A 24,972-nucleotide genomic window follows, 5' to 3' on the forward strand; every position below is an offset into this window, starting at 1 on the left:
TAGCCCAATATACACTAGTTATTTCAATTTAAGTTAATTTGGATGGTGAGAATCGCTCTGTAAGCTTTCTTGGGCTGTTTTCCTTTGTGGACTTTTAGGTTAATTAAGTCATGTGATGTCCTAGGCCTGAGATGATTTTATTAGTAACATTTTTATTAGCATTATATTACCAGTATAAATATATGATAAAATTAAATGTGTGCAGTACTTCATTCCCATTTGCTTAGTCTCTGGGCTGGCAAGTGACATGATTTTTTTTTTTTTTTACATGAGTTTCTTGTGTAGAAAGAAAATGATATTGTAGTCAGATACGCAACATTGTTTATGTTCTTTTACTGTAATAGATATTTGGACGGCATTCTCAGTAACCACTCTGCATGCTTGTAAAGATTAGTGAGTAATACAGTTCATGGGAAATTTTATGAGCTGAAGTAGATAAGAGTTTGAGATGTTTGTTTTCTGGATGTCTGCTTTAACCTCTAAGTATACAGTGTACATCACAGCTTCATTATGTTTTCCCTTCTGTTCTTATTGTACTTGTTTTTATGTCACAGAAAAGAACATTTTCTTTTTCCTTGTATTTATCTTTTCCTCCCCCCTAGGCCCATCTCCATTTCAGCATTGTCCACTTGACATTTTCCAATGCCTTAAACTCTGGATGTAGTATTCCTGGTATGTTCTTGTATTAGTTATATGTTTTTGCGGTCAAGAATAAGTTGAAGTTCTGTTGACCATTTTCATTACTTAGTTGTTCAGTTGATAGATAAAAACATTTCTTCAGAGGTATGTAACATTTTGTTCTGTGCTCTCTTCTTGAATATGATTGTTGTTTTTCACTTGTTGTTTATACCTTAGTCTCTGACGTATTCCGATCCTTTAATTGCCAAGTTTAATTGCCAAGTTTAATTTCCAAGTACTTTGGAAGGTTCATCTTATAATCCTTTTTTCCCGAGGTTTTTTCCTTTTACTTCTTTGTAGCCCTCCCTTCCCCCCCATATCTCTTGCACTAGTTTTATTTTGTTTTAAAAAAAAGGTATTCAGGCTGGTTTTGAGACCCTTGTGGCACTTTGAAAAGTGCTTCTTCTAAACTTTAAGGTTTTAGACTGAAGGAGAGAGAGCGATAAAAGTGGAAGCAGAGATCTGAACTTACTATGCCTGGAAGCATCTCTCTGTAACTAGTATTACGTTGCTGGCCCAGTGTGTTTGCTGTATTACTTGTTAGCTTAATCCGTGACTGTTAAAGTATTTAACTTATAATGTCTGTAGCTTTCAGTTGGTTTCTTATAATTACTTTTGATGAGCAACTGTTTTTTACTTGTCAATGTACATATTTACTGCAAATAGTAAACAAAGTAGTGGTATGTGCAGGGAGTAAATAGTGAAGTATTTATTTCAGTCAAATGTCTGTATTGAGCAACTTGGAATTCAGACATACAATGATGTGGCAATATTATCGTCTTGTCATCACAAATTCTCCTGGGAAGATTCCATGTTAAATAATGTTACATTAAACCAAATCCCCCTCCCTTTTGTTTTTTACTCAGGAAAGTTTCAACTTGTGATCATGAAAACATGAGTCGATTTTTTTGATTAAGTTACTCATACTGCTTGAAGGAACTGCATAGTCTCTAGCCCGGGAAAAGAAGGGGAAAAAAAAACAGGGAATCATAATTAAACTTCATTAAATATTCACAGACTAAGCACAAAGTTTAAAAGAATGTATAAATAAAGAAATGAAGTAGAGAAGGATAAAAATTAACACAAAGTTACTCTGTACTAAAGGTAGATTGTTTCTAACTAATGTGTTAACCTTAAATGTTATGTGTCAACTTATTTTGTAGGTAAAGAGAGTAAAGCAGATGTTATATTTGTGTTATATTTGTTATATTTGTTATATTTTATAGCTTTAGATAAGGACACTGTTTTCATTAGGTAGGAAATAGGGATTTGTAAAAGAAATGCAAGGTGGGAAAGGAGAAAAAAATAGTCAGCGGTATTAAAGTCAAACTTGGAGGAAGATTATTAAGTACAGTTCTTTCAATCTTAGAATCAACTTTTAAAATTTTTTTTGTTAAAGGTGCTTGTACAAAATGTAGGGAAAAGTTCATGGGATGTAGAAGGTATCATCGCTACACAGGAAGATCAAAATATCCAGGAAGAGTTGGATGATCATGAGGACTGACACATTAGGAATGGGATGAGACTAGACTTTCCAGTATAAAATGTAAGACTTAAGACTGTAGGCACTAGTAGTACTGACTCTGTTGTCACCTGAGGGTTATTCAGTTGGAAATCACAGAACAGGAATGTTGTCTAATACTATTAATTATTTGCAAGGTAAACTAAGAACAGCTAATGTGATTGAACCAGAGGAGAGGCAAATGTGATTTTTTAGGTATGTTAAATGAGAAATTTCTGGTAAAGATATATAAATTGCTATTACACAGTACAATGTTAGCCTTTCATATGGTAAATTGTCTACCATTCTTAACTCTTACATTTAAGAGCAGGAGCAAGTGTAGGGAAAGGCTGTGAAGGATTGTGAGGATAGTGGGTAACCTTTTATACGGCAGACTTCGAAAATACTGTGACTTGTTCCCTTGCAGAGCAAAGGCTGAGAGGGAATGGGAAAGCTCACCTTGGAGGGTAAACATAACATAAAAGTAAATGAACTGTGTAAGTCAAAGGATAGTATTGACACAAAACAGATTGTAAAAGTATAGCCAAGCTGAACAGTAGGAGATTCTTAAGTATCAGCTCAGCTTCCTAGATCATCCTCCCAAAAGAACTGGAAGCAAGTACTCTGTTTTCTAATAGACCTCAACAGGTGAAGATGACTATGCAGTTGCCTCCTGGATCTTGTCTGTTTAATGCAGGATTTGCTCACATTCTTACATCTGATATAGAGAAGGTTTGGGGTTTCTGTGTCTTGAAATAAGAAGCAACTTTGTTACATTTTCTCATTTTTAAAAAAAAAAATTAACAGATGTTTTTGAATCCCTTTCTGTTAATATGTTTTCATCACATGGTTGTTCTTTACAGTTTTTCCATAGTCAATTAAACATTCTATTGCATAGGGGTTTCCTACAACTAGGTCAAAATTGGTTTAATAAACTGATCATAGCAAATGCTATATAGAGATAAAATATTGAATCATTCAGAATTAGTTAATTTTCAAATTTTAAAGATTTGGATTATAGTTTTAAACCATTTTTCAAATGAAGGATAACCTGGGACAAGTGTACATATTTTTTGTGGGTTTTAGGTCTCATCCTTGTAGCTGAGGGGAGGTCAACATTAGAAAGGTAAAAACAATAACAAGCTATATAAATAAGTCAGCTGAATAGAAATCTCAGAAAACTACGTGTCTAGTAAAGGATGTCTGTGATTAAAAAAATGTGACATAGTGCTTTGTCTTGCTTGTGTTACATTAAGAATGTTTTTGGAGGATGTGAAGGTAATCTAGAAGAGGACAGACAGACTGATTCAAAGGTAATGGACTACAGCTCTTAAAAGGAGTACTTGGAAAGGAGAGCCTCTTTGTTCCCAGGTGGTGTTGTGGACCTGCTGAAAGAAGCAGAAGGTGGACTGTATGAAGACAAAAGTGGCTATACTGGATGTTTCCTTCTTCAAAGCATAGAACTCACATCTGTTAGAAATGCACGTGGCTAATGGACTGCTTAGAAAAATAGGCCATGGCCTGGGAACAGCTGCATTAGACAACTTGCTCCCCTAGAGAAATTTCAAATGTTAGGAGAAAAAGTGTTCACAGCAAATGCTGTTTCCTACTCCCCTGCGTGGTCTGTGGCTCTATTCCTCCACTCGCAAAGCTCACAGCATTTTCCTGGTTAAGCAGTGTCAGCAGGGCTGCCAGTTTGACTGAGTTGATACGGAAAAGGAGCCGGAGGGAAGAAGTGCAGAGAAATGACCCTTTCAGCACAGAGCTGGCATCTGAAGAATTACTTTACTGTGCCATGTTGTATCTCATATTTTAGTTGTCTTCATCTTGGCCAAAACGGGCCCTGTTCCTCATCACTTTGTATTATGAAATGGGAATAGCGTAATACTTGCTCTAACATTTGTGTAGTGGGGAAGTAATTGGGTTGATTTGTTCTTTTTTTATGTAGGTGAAGAATACACTGGCCATTAGAATTTAGACAAAACCTCTCTGGAGTTTTTAACAGTGAAAAGGGGGCTAAATCTAAATAAACTTCTTGGTTTCCGTGAGCTGCAGCTTGCACTTGTTTTTTTCCCCCCTTCTATGAATAAAGTAACAATATTTATCAGAAACATTTATGCCATTGAGGAATCCAGAGAAATGTAGGATATGCAGTATGAACACATAACGTATGTACTAATACTTTATTTGTCTTTGTGTGTGTGGATTTGATGGCCAAAAAGGAAGAGGCCCCAAGGGCTCCTTAGTATGCAATTAATATTTTGGCTAGAAAAGCAGCAGATTGTTTCAGTATGCTTACATGTTATGACATCATATTCCAGTAAAATTATAATGAACAGAATTTTTGTTTGTCTCTGTGGCAAACCAAAATGAGTTTTCTAATTGTCAACAGACCTTGGTGATTTATTTAATTATAGTGGCGCCTGCTCACACCAACTTAGTTAAGGTCTGTCAGCATTTCTGTTATGAACCCCTATTTTCAGGGGTTTATAACTAGTTGTAAATATTTGCTCATTGCTGAAACTTGGCATTCAAGGTCACAGTCATAGAGCAAATACCCTTTTCCAGGTTGACTATTCTAAAGTGATATCAATAGCATTAACTAAAAAGTAGATTTCTGATGCTATGAAACTTAGAGGGAATAAAGAGAACCTGCTTTTCAGGCCTCTTATTTGAGGGATCTTCTTAAGAATCTCAAATGTCCAGAAGAGCCAGAGGAAAGTTGTTTTAATAGGTTATACATAACTAGTTGTTAAAGCATTACCCTTTATCACTTTTTTTTTCTTCCAGTTTCTTCACATGTCCTTTTGCTGTCTTCTGGTCTTGTAATCTGTCATTTGGCTGTGTCTTGTCAGCTTATGTTCTGAGGAGTGTGCCAGTATCATCTGGGAATCTTTTTTACATCTCAATTTTCTGCAAAGGAAAATCCTAGCCTTTGTAGCTGCTGTGTAGAATGCAGGGAGATGCATATTCTTTAAATGTAGGTATTTTTACAACTTTCAGAAAATTAATGAGTCGCTATGTGAAGCGTTGCTGTAGGAAGTCCTGACTTTATCAGTTCTGTGGCTGAACGGAGCAAGAGAGGGCTGAGGAGTGCAGGACTGACATGTAGGGGTTCTTGTGATGGAAAATATTGTGCTGATATGTTATTGCATAATAATCAGTAAATTCTATATAGATATTCCAAAGATTGTTAATGTGTTCAGTCCTTTTTAGTAACTCAAATGTGATATATTGAGAAAGTCTGTTAATGATGACTGGCAGATATATCATCTTAACTTTGTATGGGTTTGTTCCTTACACGAGTGTGCATCTTCAGGATGCAGAATAATTCCATATTAAAACTCAATGTAATGGTTGCACTGTAGTTTCAGACTGTAATATTATGATTACTTGTAAGGCTTTTGTTAATGCAGTCTCTGTCCTCACCACTGGAAAGAGGAGGATGTTTTCTTTCTCTTTGACACGCTCCATATTGTAGAAAAGCCAATATCCTCACAGATTTAGTCCATTTTCTGAGGATTTCAGGTGCTCCTTTGCATTTTCCTGGGAATGTTCACATTATCAGTACTCTGTTAAATCTGCTTGAGGCCAAGCAGAGCAAGAAAAGTTTAATCAAAACCATGTAAAAGTCTAATCATTGTGCCAATGCCAAAGACCCGCATGAGGCTCTAGAGCCACAGGCTGAATATCATTTTTCCATATTATCACATAAATAGTTCCCTAAACACTCTTTAAAAGAAAAGGTGGGGAGGGAAAATGTGAGGGCCTGTTGTGGGATCTGAGTTTATAAAGTGGATTAAGGTTCATGTGCTTTCTTCCTTTGCATGTAACAGAGAGAAAGATAGGTCTAACAACTCAACAAGAAGCGGGAACTTCTGATGGATGTTGTATTTTCCCTCAGTCTAGGTAGCTGCTAACAGCATTTCCACCTTTCTTTTTATTCAGAGGACTGTGAAGTAGTGAGCTGGGATGTGCTGTCAAGGTCCCTACTGCTTTTGCGTGACAGAGCTTATCCTGTGCTAAGTTGCAGCTAACACAAGCAGCCAACAGATGCAGTGATTTCCATGCTGTAGTTCTAGGTCTTCCAAGAACTTCTGGGGTGGGGGAAGGATTACTGGGAATTCTGAGGAACCTGAGGATGCCTGTTGCTGCGGGGAAAGGATGGGAGGCTGCAGCTTCTAGCAAGCTCTAGCAGCTGCCAACAAGCTCTGTCAGCTACTCCTGATCAAAAGCTGCACTGAGCTTTTCTTCCAGCTGTCTCCTGATTAGAAAGAGTCAAGCACCCTTTCAGCAGGTACTAAGGAGAAGCCTGTATAAGCGCAGGGCCTAGAGCACCGCTCCCAAAAGCAGCTAGAAGATGCAGCAGTTTGCACAGCAATTCATGCTGAAGGGAGCCAGAAACTGCTGAGGACAGCACATGTGCGCTCAGCAAGGGTGGTGATGTACCACATGGCACAGTTTCTAGCACCATCCAGAGCAGCTGTCCCTGGTACCTTGGAGACCTTGAGTCAGATCTAGATCCAGAGCTCTAGCTGGGATGGGGAGACCGTGGTCTTGTCTGCAGGAGATGTGCACTGTCAGAGAATCTGTGTTACCAAGTAAAGGAGATGTGGGAAGATGTCATCAAACTGTTGCTGAAATCACTGGAGCTGATGAGTAAGTGATCAATTGGATCTTCTCTGAGACCCTGCAGGTACCAGAGCCTGAATCTCCAGCCATACAGGGAGAGTCAGTGCTTATTGGGCTCTGAAGTGGGGAGTCCAATGACAGTGAAGGCTGGAAGCTTGTAATTTTGGGCACCAGGAGGACCCTAAAACTACAATTTCAGTGTTGTGGCATCAGATGAGGGCCTGGGAGCTCTCAAGGCATCCAATCCAGCCAACTCTGAGCCCTGCAGCAGCACCAGAAGGAACCAGCAAGTGGTAATAGTGGGCAACTTCCTACTGCAGGGGATGGCGACCACCATCTGTGAGCCTGACCTGCTGTGCAAGGAGGTTTGCTTCTCACTTAGGGCTTGGATTGGGACATGGTAGATAAACTGCCAAGGATTGTCTGTTCCTTAGACTGTTACCTACTGCTGATTTTCATTGTGGGTACCAGAGACACTGTAAGGGGACACATGGTGCATAACAGGCATGACTAAAGAGATTTGATTTTTACAACTGTGGCACTCGCTTTGAGGATCAATGCTTGGAAGAGACAGGATCCACCTGATCAAGTGGGGCAAGCGTCTTTATCAACAGGTTGGCCAATCTGGTCAAGAAAGCTCTGAATTGAAGGAGAGCGGAGTTGAGCAATAAACCAAGGGAGGAAGTTAGTAGGCAAAGACTTAAGGGTGGTGTTGACAAGAGATACCCTAAAACCAACAAAGCAGGGCTGAAGGGGTTCCACCCCAAGAGTATGCACACAAGTAAGGAAGAGCCTACAGGACAGCATGATGGGGGAAGTCCTTATACCCTTTCTGGGAAATCAGGACACTTGGGTTCCTATCTGAAGTGCCACTACACTAACACACTTAGCATGAAGAATGAACAGGAGGAATGAGAGGTCTGTGTGCAGCTGCTGCAGGGATACAACCTCACTGGGGTCGCAGAGGCATTTTAGTATAGCTCACACAAATGGAGTCCTGCAATCAATGTGTAGAGGATCTTTAGCAAGGCCCAGCCAGGATGGCAAGGACAGAGTGTCCTTTATGTGAGAGAGCAGTGGGAATGCACGGAGCTGTGCCTGGGGGTGAGTGATGAGGCAGCTAATAGCTTATGGGTCAGGGCTGGAGAGCATACCAATGCGGGCGATACTGCAATGAGTGTCTGCTGAATGATCAAGAAGTAGATGAAATCTTTTTTAGGTAACTGGAAGAAGGTTAATGGCCATGGCCCTGGTCCTCATGGCAGATTTTAACCACCCAAGTATGTGTTGGAGGGACATCACAGTAGGACACAAGCAGTCCAAGGATTCTGGAGTGCATGAGTGACAACTTTCTGACATAGGCAACTGAGGAATCAGTGAGGATGGGCATTCCTGCCACAGCTCACACTTTCAAACAAAGAGGAACTGATCAGAGATGTGAAGGTTGAACTCAGTGCAGTGACCGTGAGATAGTGGCAAGATCTTGAGAGGAGAGAACAAGGCAAATATCACAGATCACAAACTGGACTTCAGGATGTCAGTTTTGTGTCTCTTCAGAGACCTGCTTGGAAGAATCCTGGGGAATACAGTCCTGAAGAGAGGAGTCCAAGAGAGCTTGTCAAGGTTCACCTCCTCCAAGTTCAAGAATGGTTTAGCCATACATCCTGACGTGCAGGTGGTCAAGAAAATGCAGCAGGAAGCCTGCATGGATGAACAAAGAACTGGCTAAACTCAAAACAGGGTTTGTGATGCAGGTGAGGTGACCCAGGATGAATGTAGAGACACTGTACAAGCATGCAGGTATGGGGTTAGGAAAACTGAAGTCCGTATGGAGTTGAATCTTGGAAGGTATGTGATGGGCAACAAGATGGGCTTCTACAGCAGCAAAAGGAAGACCAGGGATCCACTGTTGAGTGGGGCAGAGGGCCATGGAAAAGATGGAGGTACTCAAAATGCTTTCATCTCAGTCTTTAATGATAAGGCTGGCCTTCAGGAATCCCAGGTCCCTGAGATCAGTAGAAAAGTCTGGAGCAGGTAGGACTTACCCTCGATGGAGAAGGATTAGGTTGGGAAGCATTTAAACAGACAGGACAGGTCCCTGAGGCCACAGGTGCTGAGGGAGCTGAATGATGTCATAGTGATGTCACTCTTCATTATCTTTGAAAGATTGCTGTGTTGGGGAGGTTTCTGAGGACTGGAAGAAACCAAATGTCACTCCTATTTTCATGAAGGGTAAGAATAAGGATCTGGGAAAATAGTAAGTCAGTCAGCCTCACTTCAGTCCTTGAGATGATGGTGGAAACTGTTTCTGATCATGTTAAGAGTGACAGGTGACTGTAAATAGTCAGCATGGATTTAAGAAGGTCAGATTGTGCCAGGCCAATCTGCTAGCTTTGTACAGTGAGACAACTAGCTTGGTGGATGAGAGTAGCGGATGTGGTTTATCTTGACTTTATCATGGCTTCTGACATTGTCTCATAACGTCCTCATTGACAAACTTGTGAAGTATGGCCGGAATAAATGGACAGTGAGACAGTTTGAAAACTGGTTGAACTAGTCTCAAAGGATTATGATCAGTGGCACAAAGTGTAGCTGGAGGCCAGTCACTGGTGGTGTACACCAGCGGTCCATACTGGGGCCAGTATTGTTTAATATCTTCATTAATGATCTGGGTGATGTGGCAGAGTGTACCCAAGGTGAATTTGCAGATGGTACAAACCTGGGAGGAGTGGCTGATGCACCAAAGGGTTGGCTCCTCTGCCATCCAGAGGGACCTCAACAGGTGGGAGAAGTGGGCGGACAGTAACATAAAGTTTAGCAAAGGGAAATGCAAATCCCTGGACCTGGGCAGGAATAACTCCATAGATCACTACACAGTGGAGGCCAACTGGCTGGAAAGCAGCTTTGCAGAAAAGGACCCGGGGGTCCTGGTGGACACCAAGTTAAACATGAGCTGGTAATATACCCTTGCAACAGAGGTGGCCAGCAGCATCCTGGGCTGCATTTACAAAAGTGTTGTCAACAGCTTGAGGGATGTCATCCTTCCCCTCTGCTCAGCCCTGGTGAAGGGACTACATCTGGAATGCTGGGTCTAGTTTTGGGCTCCCCAGTACAAGAGAGACATGGACGTACCAGCACAAATCCAGGGAAGCACCACTAGAGTGATTAAGGAACTGGAGCATCTCTCATCTGAGGAGACAGTGAGAGAGCTGGAACTGGTTAGCTAGAAGAGAAGGCTTGGGGGGATGTTTATCAATGCGTATAAAATCTGTGAAGGGGGTGAGTAAAGAAGGTGGAGCCAGGCTCTTTTTAGTGGTATCCGGTGAAAATGAGGCACAAACTGAAATACAAGAAATTCCATGTAATCATAAGAAAAGTAACGAATTTTTACTATGAGGGCAGTCAAACACCAGAGCAGATTGCCCGACAGGTTGTTGAATCAGCCACCCTCAGAGATACTCAAAACCCAACAAGAAGTGGCCCTGAGCAGTCTGCTTTAACTGACCTGCTTTGAGCAGCAGGGCTGGACTAGGGGATCTCCAGAGGTCACTTCCCACCTCAGCTATTCTGTTTCTATGATAAACTAGGGAAAGACTTTCAGAGGAATCACATTAGTAGTGTAGAGGAGCCAGGGACAGACAGCTTTAAGCTAGCTGTGGAAGAAGAGTTGATGGTGACTGTACTGATTGATGAAGCTTTTCATTGTTTTTCCCTTGATTTTAAATTAGTGTAATAATTTTCACTTTGGAAATACAGTTTGACCTATGATGTCAAAGGCCTGTTCCTGATTCTTAGATGTAAAATCTTTCAGCATATTATTTATATCTATTGCCTGCATATTCCCTAAATTTATTTTCTGTATTTCCTGAAACAATGTTGCAAACGAAATAAAACTAATAAATCAAGGGAAAATGCTGATACAGGAAATATTATATGTAAACTCATCAAGTGAAAGGAAACGGTGAAATTCTGCCTTTCACTTGAAAAACTGCCATTCTTTTTGAGGTAGATCTCAGTCTGAAGCCACTGTTTTTATTGTAGATTTTGTCATACTGATAGTGGCTTGGTATTATGTTTATACCTTCTAGAAGCAGAGGGAGGCAGAAGGTGAATGCTGCATGTCAGAAGCAATGAAGGACACTGTGGGGTGGGATAGAAATGAACGTTCTCGAAGTATCTGTTTCTTTGGTTTGACAGCTGCTTTGTGAACAAATTGCACCATGGTGTTTGGAATTCATTATGCATGTGGGACCTTTCTAATGTTCTTCCAGAAAGAGTGGTCAAATGCTGGAACGGTTTGCCCGGAGATGTTGTGGAATCTTCATCCCTGGAGATATCCACAATACCCTGGACAATGCCTGAAGAAGACGGTGTAAATTCAGAGCCTGACCCTGCTTTGGGTGCTGTGTTGGACTAGATAACCTCCAGGAGCCTTTCCAACCTGAGTTATTCTATAATTTTATGAAAATCTTACATCAGCCAATGCATTTCCAGACCTTAATAATTCCCTATAACTGTGTTAAACTGTAAACAGGAAAGCAAATACCCACTTTTTGCATGTCGTAAAGGCAACTTAGCTCACCCCTCCAAGGCCCTATAGCCAGAGGCTTGTTGGAGCCAGTGTTATGGTTTTGCCGTTTCCATATAAACGTATTTTTAGAATTAGGCACAAAGTTCAGGGACACTGAGACTGGAGTGCTTATTCACACTTGTTTGGGTTTGAAGTGTGCTGCTATCTGAAAAACTTTTTGTTTTGTAGTTGAAACAAATCAGTTACAATTATTAATGAAAAGTCAGAAAGTCTTCATACAAAAAAATCACCATCCCTATCAACAGATGAAAATAGAGAGAGCACACTCTAATAAAGATCCTTTAAGAGGAAGAAGGAAAATGTAGTATTCTGTTGTGTTTTTCAGTGATTCAAGTTTTGTTGCGATGGACCTAGCTTTTGGCCATGCTTTTGGATTGCTGGGCTTTTTTACATTGCTGTAACATAAGTACAAGTTATTTGTCATAAATGAGAAGCCATTTCTGATAGGTATATATTTTTCCAAGGACTACATCTCCAGCGTGTTAGAAAATCCTTTGTTTGAGGAAGGAGCACAGGCAGACTAGACCACAGAATTAAGAGTTTAAAGCAAATTCCTTCACCAGTGTAGAATATAATTAGAGGACCTTTTGGAAATGTTCTATTAAAAGATTATAATTTTAACAGTGATTGGAACTAATTATCTGTGCTGAATTGCTTTTTCTGGGTGTGTGAGTGTGTGTGGTGGAATATTTCTTTTCTGTAGAAATTCATTATAAGGACAAGCTCTTATGTTTGTAGTTGTCACCATGCTGTGACAGGACCTCCCAAACCTGAGAATGGCATTATGCCTCTTTCTTCATTCTCTGCTAGCAAGAGACACGTTCCAGGGTAGGGAGTATGGATTGGGTTAACTATTTTTATTACTGAAAATAGAGATGTGGAGCTGATATGGATAAAGATACTGCTTTCTTTGAGGAATAATAGCTGTGCCATTTCATAGGAAAATGTTACATTTTTTGCTTCATCTTTCTTTTGGGGCCTTTCAGACATACTCAGAAAAACAATCCCTGCCATTGTATTTGGTAATTTTTCTGTAGGAAGGAAAAAAAAAAAAAGGAAAACAATGTGGTGGTGATTGCTGCTTTTCTTTCAGTGCCCCGAAAATGTTTGGCTATTACAGTGTTGGAGGAGAGCTTCTACCTACCCTTCATTATGTTTTTGGAAGAGAACTCCTCGCTATCCTCTACAACAATTTCAATACTTGAACTTTAAAAAGAGGCTAGAAGTATGTTGTCCAGGTCCGTCACTTTCTGCCATCTGACTTTTTGTTGTTCCCAGGAGCTGAGCTATGCCAATAGGTTTCAAATGCGAGACCTATCGATCCTTCTTCCTCCGTGCCACTTTCCTGTGGGACAGGAGATGGCTCCCCAGCATGGTTTCCACTGGAGCTTTCTGTTCTTAGTTTAATCTTCTCAAGATGCAAACCAAGAATAGAGCAGAGCAGGGCTGTTGGGCTGAAGTGTAGCAGAGCTCTTTGCAGAGCCCTGCAAACATGAGTGAAGAGCTGGTTTGCACATAGGAGCTGCTGTCAGAGTTACTGATGGCTTTGCTGAGGCATAGTCCGTGTATTTGAGTCTTAGGTCTCACTCTGTGAGAAAATATAATGTTTTATCCCTAACTACTGCTCTATATTACAGAAAATTAATAGTTAAAAACTTGTAACTTGTATTGTTTTCTTTTTGTGACTTCTTTGTAGGTATCACTGCCCAGTGCCTAAAATTTTCTATGTCCAGTTAACTGTTGGCAACAGTGAGTTTTTTGGTGAAGGAAAGACTCGTCAAGCTGCTAGACATAATGCTGCAATGAAGGCCCTTCAAGCTCTCCAAAATGAGCCTATTCCAGAAAAATTACCTCAGGTTTGTGTTTCAGAAAACTGTTCCTAGTCTTCACGTTAAGATACCAAATCGAACAATTTAATTGCCAGTTTTTCAGTGTTTAATTTTTAGTGTTTTTTTCATACTAGCTTCAATAATTAAAGTTGTAATGGTAACAAATTGTTACTATTATTTCTTTATAACAGCACACCTAACACGGAGCTAGAGTTAAATAACAAAAATAAGTGGGCATTTTAAAGATGGGATTGTCAACAGTGATTAAGTAAAAAATAAAATCAGAATAAAATCAAATATTTCTGTTTGTACCAAAAGTGGAGAAAATGTCCATTGAATCAGTGGCTTCATGGAGAATGAATTATTAATCTTAAACGTGTGTTGTGCCATGAATGTGATCTTTACAGTTGAAATGACTTGTCCCCAGTGTACCAAAGAACCTGACGGAGCTCGCTGACAGCTACTGATCACCTCTCTGATGGTTTTGGCCACTTAGTACCCTTTTTAATGGCTAGCTTTCTCACTGCTATGTTTCTAAACGGTATATATTGCTACATAAAAATGAAAATGTTGTGTCATATGTTAAAAAATATTTAACATAACAATTATTCTCAGAATAATCTTTGCAAATTGAAAGGACAAATATAATAAAATTGTCCAGTCAAATAAGCCAAAATAAATGCATAGGAGACAATGTTTTTATTTTGCATACTCTTTCCGATGATGTCTGTTGAACTCCTGTGCACAGTACAAAACATTACTAATAGTACCTTCAGTGCCTTGTGTGGTAGTTTTGAGCTGCTTTTGAAGGCTGGAAACAATTTACTATATTAAAAAATAATCTTTGTTCTTTCTGCCTCACCCTGGATGTACATCCTCCTTTTGATCCAAAGAGAGTTTGACTCACCCTTTTGTTTTGCCGTATTATTTTTCTGGATCAGGAAATTATCTTCAAAATCATTCACTATAATTAATATTGATTTTTTAAAAAAAAACAGGAAAAGTATTAAAAAATAATAGATAAAGTCTTAGGAGGAATCCCTGTTCCTTCCTCATTGTGAATTTCCTTCTTTTCCCTTTTAGTTTACCGTCAAATATTTCGGTAATAATTAATCCTTAGCACAAACCTGAGTGGGAATCTCATATTATTGAAACATATTTTTAGGTCAGCATATTCTTAGGGTTTGAAAATGGTATGTTTCATATCATATTTTATCAAAAGAATCTTTGAATTCAAGATATCCATTAATCAGAATGGAAATCAAACCACTAAGTGTGCATAGGATAGTAGGTAGTAGGCAGAAGTAAATTGTATAGATAAGTAACATTGATATGTACCTGGTTTATATACTGAGTTTTCATAGCCATGTGCATACGTAATGTACCTAGCAAAAATAATAAAATCTTTAATTAATATTCTTGCCTAATTGGGTCTATTTAGTGTTTATTTACATCAGTGTCTCTTAGGTTGTTCAGACTTTTAGAAGATGTACTCATAGCAAATTGAGCTTCCTAAATTCTTGTGTTGCCTCTCTCATGAGCTAATGAAGTAATGTCACTCTTCTCTTCACCACCGTAAGCTGTAAACTTATTATTCCTGTAAACTGAATGAAATCTGCAGTTAGCTATGAGAAAAATAGGGAAGACTTGTCAGGAAACAAGATTGTAGAATAGCTGAGACATTCACATACTACTTGCAAGACCTGTGAGAGCACTGTGAGTTTCTGGTGCAGCAGTTGAAGACCGCTTGGGTGTAGGATCTCAGTAGCAGGTGTCTGTGAGTAGGAGACTAAATCGAGTCCTCAGTCAGGAAAACCTCTGTGGCTTGGTTATGCTGAGAGTAAAGGGCTAGTAAGGGTTGCAGGCTAGTCATGAAGAAACATCTCTGTCACTTCATGGAGTTGTAGGTGACTGGAGAAGGCTGGAGGTAATGCTGTGCCTAGGTCATAATGAAGTACAAAAAGCTCCATCATGTGGAGCTGAGTGTAGCTCCCCAGAGGACTGTAGTTTGGTTGAAGTAGAGTTTAAGGGCTTCATGGTGCCAAGGTTCAGGCCCCTCCCTGCTGCTGGTCACATGAAGTGCAGGCAGGGCTGCTGTGTGGTGGTAGGATGTGCCCTCACCGTGGGACCTGGTCCAGCTCAGTAAAACTCTGCTTCCTTCAGCAGAACTGATCTGCTTGGGTCAGCTATGGAAGGTGATCGATTCACCATTTCTCAGAACGTCATGCGTGGATCAGATCCAGTACACATGTAGAGTCTGGCTGGCCTCAGTTACATGGCTAGATTGAGCTGCTTTATTCCCCAGTCACTGCCACTGTGCTTCCAAGGAGAGCACAGAGGGGAGCGAGGACAGACCTGCTGGTACCAATCTAGCCTTGTATCCCATTAGTGACTCAGTGAATTTCACTGGAATAGGATCCATGGAATTTACCTTTTAGCTTTCATAACCCTGTTTGCTTAATGCAGCCTTCTATATATTCTTTCATTTCAAGATAGACTTTTTTTTTCCTTTTTTAAAAAAAGCAGTTAAGGATAAAATTTTTTATCCATACTAAACCACTGAAGAGGAGTATTGCTATCTTAATACTTCATTGCACAAATGTGTAGAAGAGCATAAGGTGAGCAGAAAGAAGAAGCAGTCAGCAAACAGGGCAGGGTTACAGGTTTCATAAAAGAGCTATTGTGTGTCTGCCAAAGCACGTCTTCTGTATCGTAGATGTGAGGCTAAGAAAGGCCTTACAATTAAAGTGTCAGTTGTGGAATGAGGATCAAATTTAAATCCAAAGTACTTGAGACACTCTGAACGTATTTTATCTTCCTTAGGGAAGTCATATGACTGAAGCCTGAAACATTATTGCTCCATACTAAGGTCTAAGTTTTAAAGTCTGCAATCCTCCCTATTCTGCACTCACAGTTAGTCTCTCTACTGTGTTTGGTGGAAAAATATGCAAAGAGCTAAATTGTGAGGGCAGAAGGGACAACCAGGGATTTTCTGGTCCAACGTGTTTGTACTAATCGTGAAATTTTAAGCAGTAATTTCTACGTTAGACTCTATATATCTGGTATAGCTGGAAAACCTAAACATTCTCGACCTAAAGGCTTGGTGGCAGTCCAGCGGGCTGTATATTATTTTATGTAAATTATGCCAGTGATTTATTATTCCCCATTTCAAAGATAATTTGCAAGGTATTTCTTCTTCACTCAGCTTCATTTTGTATCTAATTGGTATTTTCTTATCTTTGCTAAACGTGACAAGCAGGTATCAAAAATCTCTCCCCCTTATGCGTTTGCAGATTATGCTTAAGTAATTTTCAGTCTTTTTATAGAACTGATTGTTTCCACTGTCTCAGTGTAAAGTTGTTTCTTCTAATCAGTAGTTCATCCTTGTGGCTTTTTTTGTCAGTGTTTCGGATTATCAGTGTCCTTTATAAAACACAAACTTAATTGAATACTAAGATAGTCATTAAGGTTTTTTACAGAATAGTAGTACCCCACTCTGTATGAATGAAACTTTTTATATCCACAAAATATATTTTTACTTTTAAATATTGTGCTTTTAATTCTGTTCAGTTGATCTTTCTCAGTGAACCTAATCAGTGCTTTGCCTGTCTTATAACTAATGACCTACATCCTTGCTTTCAGTGTTACTTCACACTTCATTATATGAAATGAGCTAGAGGTCCTACATAATTTCATTCTAACTACCCTTGTTACTGCTTTGCACGGCACCCTTATTTTTTCCCAGCAGGTTCTACAAACTTTATACATTTTTATTTGTATTTAGCTCCAAATCAACACCAGGGATGTAAATTGCTTTTTTAGACTCAAAATTTTGCAACCATTTAATGAGAGTAGTTTGCATGCTGCAGCTGACTGCTGTATTTTTGGTCCTGTGTTATCTTAAAAATTGATACATTAAGAGTTAACAAACGGCAGGTAAAAGATTGATAAATGTCACTTTGTGTAACAAATGTTAATGTGAAGAACGTAGTGATTTTTTAATGTTATTTTATAACTTCGGTATCTGCATTTTGTAGCTATGCTGGTGGCTGAAGGTTTAGATCAGGCTTTGTTATGTGAGATGGGGACTCTGCAGGAATCCACCTAATCCAGCCCAAGTTTCTTTGATGTTTACCTACACTAATAAAAAATTAGGAGCCTGGCCAAGGTTACGTGGTTGTTGAGAGATCCCAGTTTGAAACATTTAGAGCCTTGCAGTGTGAACGTAGCTGAAAGTGAAACCTCTGAGAACTAAGGAAGATGTGGCCTGGGGGACAAACACCAACAGGTAGAGGTTGTAGAAGGTGGTAGCTCCTTGACTGATCCCTGTGCTGGTGGTTGTGAGAAAAGTAAGACTTACGTAAAGGGTAAAACAAAGCTGAATTGTAGGCAGGATAATGTTTGCATGTGCCTTGTGTTGTTTTATCTCTTAGCCTCTCTGTTTGTTATGTTCCTATGGATAAATAAATAATGTTCTGTGTTGAGCAAGCTGTTCTCTGTCACTACCTTTTCACACTGGTCATAACTCCCAGAGGGAAGTTGATGGAGGGGCCATTAACCAGCTGGACCTGCTGAGGACACCTGTAACCTGGTGACCCAGTCAAAGTGTGGGGGTGATTCACTAAATTTCTTCTGAGACAAGTACAGTCTTCTCTGCTTTCCAAGAAGCACAGAAAACTTCCTCCTTGCTTGGAAGGGGTACCCACAGAGAGACTGAGAAACAGGTCAAAAGATCTGTTTGATCCTCATGTTTGACACAAGAAGTGTGTATTCAGATGATTATTATCTATGTCATTAATAGGACTACAATCCATAGAAGTTATTTTGCCATCTATCATTTATTTATAAATTAATGTGTATGTCTTCCTTTATTATGAAGCATAAGTGTAGCATATATGGCTTCGTGGTCAGCAGGTGTCTGATAATGGGGTGCTGGGATGGATGTACAAACGCAGATTTACAACATGACAGGAGAACTCAAAAGTCTTTGAGAAATTGGGAGAGAAGCATATTTATTTTTTTATCTTCTAAAATTTGTAATGTGATTATGTATTCTTCATTTTCAGAATGGAGAAACAGGAAAAGAATCAGAAGAAGATAAAGATGCAAACAAGTCTGAGATCAGTGTAGTGTTTGAAGTTGCTCTGAAGCGCAATATACCTGTCAGTTTTGAGGTATGTGTTACATATTTATCTGTTTACTAAGAAGTTATTAAAAAAATGTCACTAAACCTCAACACAGTTAATAATATTAATATATTATGAATATGACATTTAAAGTAATGCAAATTATAAATAATATAATTGGTAGGGTATCAGTGTCTAAGACACTGAGTTTGTATTATTAAATTGGATGCTTTTTCAGAAATATTAGAGACCTTATATTTGGTTGCAAACAAGTGGATGGCAGAAAAGCAGTTCAGCCATCTTCTGTATAGTGCTGTGGGATTAGAATCAGTAGCCACACTCATTCTGATTTGAAATAATCTTCAAAACAGTTATCCAAAGTCTTTACTTCAACTGTAGGCATTCATACACTCTAAAATTCCCATTGAAGCATTTTGCATCTGATGTGCTGTTTTCAGAAAGTCATGAGTATCCTTTTAAGCTTCCATGCGGACTTCTTGTATATTTCTACTTAAGTCTTCATGATTATTTTTTTTCATCTCATATGATTTTATGTATGAACCTGCTTCTGACACCTTTGCTTACCTTAAATAGTAAAGAAAATTGTATTGGAATAGCTCTAATACTATCGATGAACTAAATACAGGAGAATGAGTGATAGGAAATTTTTTTCTGATGAGAAAGTTCTTACACAAACGGGTTGTAAATATCTAATATTATTGTGGTAGGAACCACCAGACTTTCAAGCTGTGGTTTTTTTCCTTTTTCCCTTTTTTTTTAAAAAAAATGCAGAAAATGTTAATGTAAGTGGCTCTTTAAAGTTTTATTTTTCTGCTTTCTGTTTTACATTTAAAATGAGTATATATGAAAGGCATGGGTATTGCCTATACTGGTGATGGCTGTTTTCTCCAATGCTTTTTCCTTTTGAAGTATAGGCACATTATTTGCATGCCAAACAAATAAATTATGCTATGGCATGCCTTACAGTGTGCTGTACGCGGTTTACTGACATGTTTGGCCCATATCCATGAATTGGCCAATGTCAAATGAACTATTTGGACTTCCTTGGAAATCTGAGAAGTCTCTCAGAAGGTGGGTAAGAGAGCCAAAGGCAAAGATTATTGTTTTGGACTAAGGAATTCCTCAGTATAACAAATGCGTATGTGCTTCATAGATACGTTCTATGTAATATGGACTAATTAGAAAGTTGAGAGAGTTTAAAATCTTAAGGGTAAAACTGGGGTGTCTGGGGGTGTTGGTGTATCAATTTGTAACTACATAGAAAGAACATAACTCTTACATAAGATCAGACATAATGGAAACACATGCTTGTGTTTCAAAAAGGAAGCTCATAATTAACATTTCAGTTTTCACACATCATTTTCTACCTTAAGTATTTTAAAGTATTTGAAATAGTTCCATACAAATCACTACCCTAAAATACAAAGAGATGTATGGTCATGGGTTACAGAGTAGCTTGGAGCTTGTTGGAAAGAGGGACAGTGCTTTGAATGTCTTCTTAACTTCATTCCTGTGTTTCAGCTCATTTAAGGAAGAGCTTTTGATAAGGAGATAGGGAAGGCAAAGATACTTACTACAGGAAAAGTCTAATGTGTCACTTGCCAAAGAATGTTAACAACATGGAAAAAAGACAATTTCTTGCTCTCCTGACAGGTTTTGTGTTATTTCCTGCCTTTTAAATCTAAGTATAGGTGACATTCTTAAACAGAATTTTGGTTGAACTTGGTACTGGCTTTTACTTCAATAAAACTGCTAAGCAATTATGGGTAATCCCCAGGATCTGATGTTTCTAATAGGATTTTATTTACAAATGGTTTTGTGTTATTCCAGGCAGGCATCAAAGCTTTCTTTCTCTAGCTTTTTGCATGTGAGAGCTATAAAACTTCTCTTTTCTTCATCTGATGAAGCTTTAGCCAATATTCCAACAGTGCTGTGTTATGCAACAAAGTAACGGTTGTAAAGATATGTAAAGCTCTATGTAAACATGTCCTCAGAATTGCACGAGGGGTGGAAAATAAGAAGAGCATGCAGAACCCTGTGGGTTTCTTCTGTCTATCCTGTTCCATGTAATATGGGTGGTTTTAATTGCCTAGGAACTTTAGGATGAGTTTTAAGGAATTATTATCTATTGAATAATTAACAAAAGTAAAAGCATTCAATTCTAACAAAGAACAAGCTTTAGTCCATACTTATCACTGGTGCATCCTTAACTAACCTTTATTCATCAACTTTTAAGTCAAAATACAACTCCTCTAAGGCATTTGTGGGACTCTCAATAAACAATTTTTAAGGAGGTATACAAACCTGATTGCTGTAGGAATTGTTAGAATAGCTGTAAAATGATCATAATGCTTCTTTTTCCCTCCTTGACAGTAGGCTAACATCTTGCTTCTTTCATTTTTTTTGCAAGATATATGTTTTTTATTTCCGACTTGTCAGTAAGGAGTTGGGTGAGCCTAGAAGACATAACTGAGGTCAACAGCTTCAGGTATTAGAACATGCTGGGGTCTTTCAGATTGCCATTTTATTTTCAGTATTTTTCTTTGGATTGGATTGTTCTTTCTTTAGAATAGCAAAACATTAATATATTTATTTTTTTCATTCTCGGTATCAGGAGTGGGAGGATAGGGTGCCTAAACAAGCAAATTTTCTGGCCCTCCATTCCCTACCAGTGTTCCACTAGGAAATAAGTTGCAGTTTCTTGTGTCCCAGTCATACCGCAGTGAGGCAGGGATTCTGTATTTTGAACCAGGAGCAGACCGTATTGCTGACTCTGGGAGACTGAGCAAGTTTTCAGCAGGAAGTTTCACACCCATCTGGCTCCTGCTTTCCTGGAGATTAAGGCTTTCAGACTGGATGATTGACATACTGAATAGCTCTCATTCAGGTTTCGCGTGAAAACATCCAGGCTATTTTTTAATTTTGGTTTTTGAACTGTAAAAATCTGGTATGTCTGCCTGCACACATGGAAATATATTGGTATTTTAAAACTTCTAAATAATTGTGGATGTAGCTGACATGTTTTTGTTGACCTACTTTTTGTCTCTCTCTTTTTTTTTTTTTTTTTTAAATGTCCATTTAATCTTGTCATAACCTTTTGAATTTTCTACCTGGAATCTCATTAATAATTGAAGCAGTGTTGCACTCTTATTGTAATTGTACTGCTGGTTTTCATTTGTCAGCGTGATTCATTAAGTTGAGCCAAATTCACTCTTGATGTAACTTGACCTTAGATGTGTTTTGGCCCCATGTGTTTTCTCTTGCTGGAGTTATTCTCTAAATCAGTGGAACAGAAAAAGAAAAGTGTATTGAACTGTCACCCTTAATCAAATTCTCAGCTTTAAATTAGCCATGATTTGGTCCATGGGTCGTATCTGTCAACCAAGGAAATAGTTTAATGTACTAATGCATATAGTATTCTTGGACAGCAAAGGCTGAACTTCTTTTTAGTGTTTTCTGTCCAAGGCTTATAGCACAACTGTTTGAAATCATGTGGAGTAAAAAGATCTAAAATCTGGGGCTAACCAAAAATGTTGTTAGGTAATTTTTTTTTTTTGCTAAATTACCAAATTTGGATGCGTAGCTTGATCTGAATCCCATCTGAATCCTATGGGGTTCATTCCATTGACAACACAAGACTTTTTTTCATTTACACACTAACAAAGAAATAGTTTCGAGTGTTTTCCAGGCAATTATTGACCTCGTGTCACATATTTAAAAGTTTAAAAGATAAAACCCACACCGAAATACATTAGTTTTATATTAAGAAATGTATTTTCATGTATATGAAAATATAATCTGGTTTTGTATTAGCATTCTTTTTCATATATATTTGTGTACATTTATATATATATATATGAGAAAACTTATATAAAACTAATATTTTAGGAACTCAGCAATCATATTTCTTAAGCAAGTTACTTTGTCCTTTTTCATCTGGTCAGTGTAGACATTCTTGTATATTTTATTAATGCATTATATTGCATCTAAGTAAAAACACCTATATAATGGTATTAGTAAGACCACAGAAAGATTAAGGACCTTAGTAAGGTTAATTTAGCCACATTTTACAGCCAGCGTGTTGTAATACTTGGATAGTACTGTACGGGGATGGATTAAGATATGCCTTTAGAACAGATGCGGTGTGAGGAAGGTGTTGAGCACGGACAGGAAGCCCAGCTGCGCCTGCGAGCAGGAGATCCTGGGGCTGGGACTGGTGCGGGCAGTGCAGCCTCTCGTGCCTCAGCGTGGGCCAGTGCCTCAAAAGCACCGCTGCCTTCTCACGTGCTGAAGCACTAGTGGGTGACTTTCAAGTGAGGTGAATCCTGAAAACAACTTCCGAAACTATTATCTGGAAACTTAGAGTGGGAACACTCCTGGACTACAACAGAAAAATCCCATGCTGGCACAGATGTTGTCTTGTTCTGGGAAAATGTGGACAAAGTTGTCAGTTAATTTTCATTTTGTGTTTTTTTATTGATATATACTGTGATAATTGTTTTTGCTGGGTGAAGTTGCCACAAAAGAGAGCTTAAAAAAGAAATACAAGCCTAAGGAGACCTCATTACAGTGTAACAGCAAAACTAAATAATGCAAGGGACATGACCTTGATAAAAAGAACTTTAATACAAAACATGTTGTAATAATATTAAGGTTGAAGGTTTCAGCCCATTAAAAATATAGTTATTGCACCAAGAAGGCCCTAGCACCTTTACCTCAGTTCCCTTGCACTCCGGCATGATACTTCTTCAAAAATGGTTTGATGTAATTGCACCTACTGAAAAAATAATGTGTATTTGTATTGATTTTGAAAATAATACAAAGAGGTGCCTGTCAGATGCTCTAATATCTCCTTATACACATGTAACAAAGATTAAATTAGGTAGCTGCTTCCTCCCATCAAACAAAATAACTGAACCCTTTCCCAAATGAGGTCTTTAATTCCTGATGGACATTGTCCAGACCAGTAAATGGCGCACACATGAAGAGATGACTATCTTAGCACTTGCAGTGCTGCGGGTTGTTGGTGAATGAATCCCAACAGTATAGCCTCCGAAATGGAGACGTGTGTGTAAAAATGAAGACAGAACAGCAGCTAAAGGAAGGTACAACTTTCAGAACTTCTTTTTTTTTTCCATATTATTGTAACTTTCAGTAGTGGAGATATACTTCAAGTGGGTTCTCTCGTTGTCATCTCGAATATGTTGGGAAGCGAATGAATAAATGAAACCTTTCAGAACTGATTGGCTTTTGTGTGAGTTATGGTGGCTTTTTTGATAACTGTTTTTGGTACTGTTGGGAGGGACAACTGAGTCCTGGAGGCAAGACCGTGGCAGCCTTTCAAATGTATGGAATGTCACTCTGAATTGTGTACTGTGGCAAGGTAAGAGTTGAGAGCAGGCATGCTGCCTGCAGCTAGGACAGTGTAAAAATACAGACCTTTAAGACTGAAGTTTGGGACCATACATGAACTTCCTACATTTTAAAATGATAATAGAAGAAAATTATGAATGGGTCGAAGTGATGCCATATAAATATAGTTTTCAATACGTTTTATGTAAATAAATGGCCAAAGCCCGGTGGACCTTCACGAATTGAATTCCTTTAGTATGTGAAGTACCTTGCAAGGGAAAAACCAGCGTGTTGGTTTAGATATGCACTGTTACTGTGTTTCGTGTCATTGTATAAATCTTTTTGAAAATATAGGTCTGCTGTATTTTCTTTGAAAGACTGAGTGCAATGGTTAGATGTCTTTTATCCAATTAGCTTTATTTTTCTGTCCTCAAACTCGGTATTGTCATTAATACTTGTCCAGATTTTATGAAAATCCATGTGACGCCTTCAGTTAGCAGGAAAACTGCATTAGTAGTAAGTACATTCCAGAGATACAAACACTAATATTCTTGTAGGGTGATCTGACTCAATGTTACTTTTGCTTAAAAGGTGATTAAAGAAAGTGGACCTCCTCACATGAAGAGCTTCGTTACACGAGTTACAGTGGGAGAATTCACTGCAGAAGGAGAAGGCAACAGTAAGAAACTCTCAAAGAAGCGTGCTGCAATGGCTGTCCTACAAGAACTTAAGAAACTTCCTCCTCTTCCTGTGATTGAAAAGCCAAAACTTTACTTTAAAAAACGCCCAAAAACAATATTGAAGGTATGCGTCCGCCTGTGACAGAATTAAGAATGTTTGCTCAGAAAGTAACAGAGTTACTTAAATTTAAAAGCAGTAAAGGCTTATTTGTCATTTTCTGTCAATATTGTTACTTTTTTGCCTATGCTAATATGTCTGTGCTTTTTTAAATTCTGAGAATGCTGTGAAATTCTCCAACATAATGGCTTGTAAAGTGCTCAGCTTAAGCACTGAGCTCACATCACTGAAGTCTTCGGGGGTTTGGTTCAAGTCTAAGGGAGGATGAAACTCCAAGCAGTTCTGTACAGCCCTGTGCATTTTTAGCATCATCTCCTCTGGGAGGCCCTACTAGCATATAGAAATATAGAATCATTTAGGTTGGAAAAGACCTTTAAGATCATTGGGTCCAACCATTAACCAAGGACTCCCAAGTTCTCTTCCTGGTTTCTCCCCCTTCCCCAG

General features: G+C 38.7%; 1 protein-coding gene across 5 annotated transcripts in view; it reads left to right on the top strand.

The window, feature by feature from the left end:
* STAU2 (staufen double-stranded RNA binding protein 2) overlaps nucleotides 1–24,972 on the top strand; it is a 177,226-nt gene that overhangs the window by 45,533 nt on the left and 106,721 nt on the right. For all 5 annotated transcript variants that reach the window (XM_005229883.4, XM_055800863.1, XM_055800861.1 and 2 more), the window contains 3 exons: nucleotides 13,099–13,258; nucleotides 18,298–18,405; nucleotides 24,322–24,534. In XM_005229883.4, the coding sequence (XP_005229940.1) occupies nucleotides 13,099–13,258; nucleotides 18,298–18,405; nucleotides 24,322–24,534 (481 nt within the window). The remainder of the gene's footprint in view (nucleotides 1–13,098; nucleotides 13,259–18,297; nucleotides 18,406–24,321; nucleotides 24,535–24,972) is intronic.

The sequence above is a fragment of the Falco peregrinus genome, chromosome 3, assembly GCF_023634155.1.
Source record: "Falco peregrinus isolate bFalPer1 chromosome 3, bFalPer1.pri, whole genome shotgun sequence".
NCBI classification, from domain to species: Eukaryota; Metazoa; Chordata; class Aves; order Falconiformes; family Falconidae; genus Falco; species Falco peregrinus.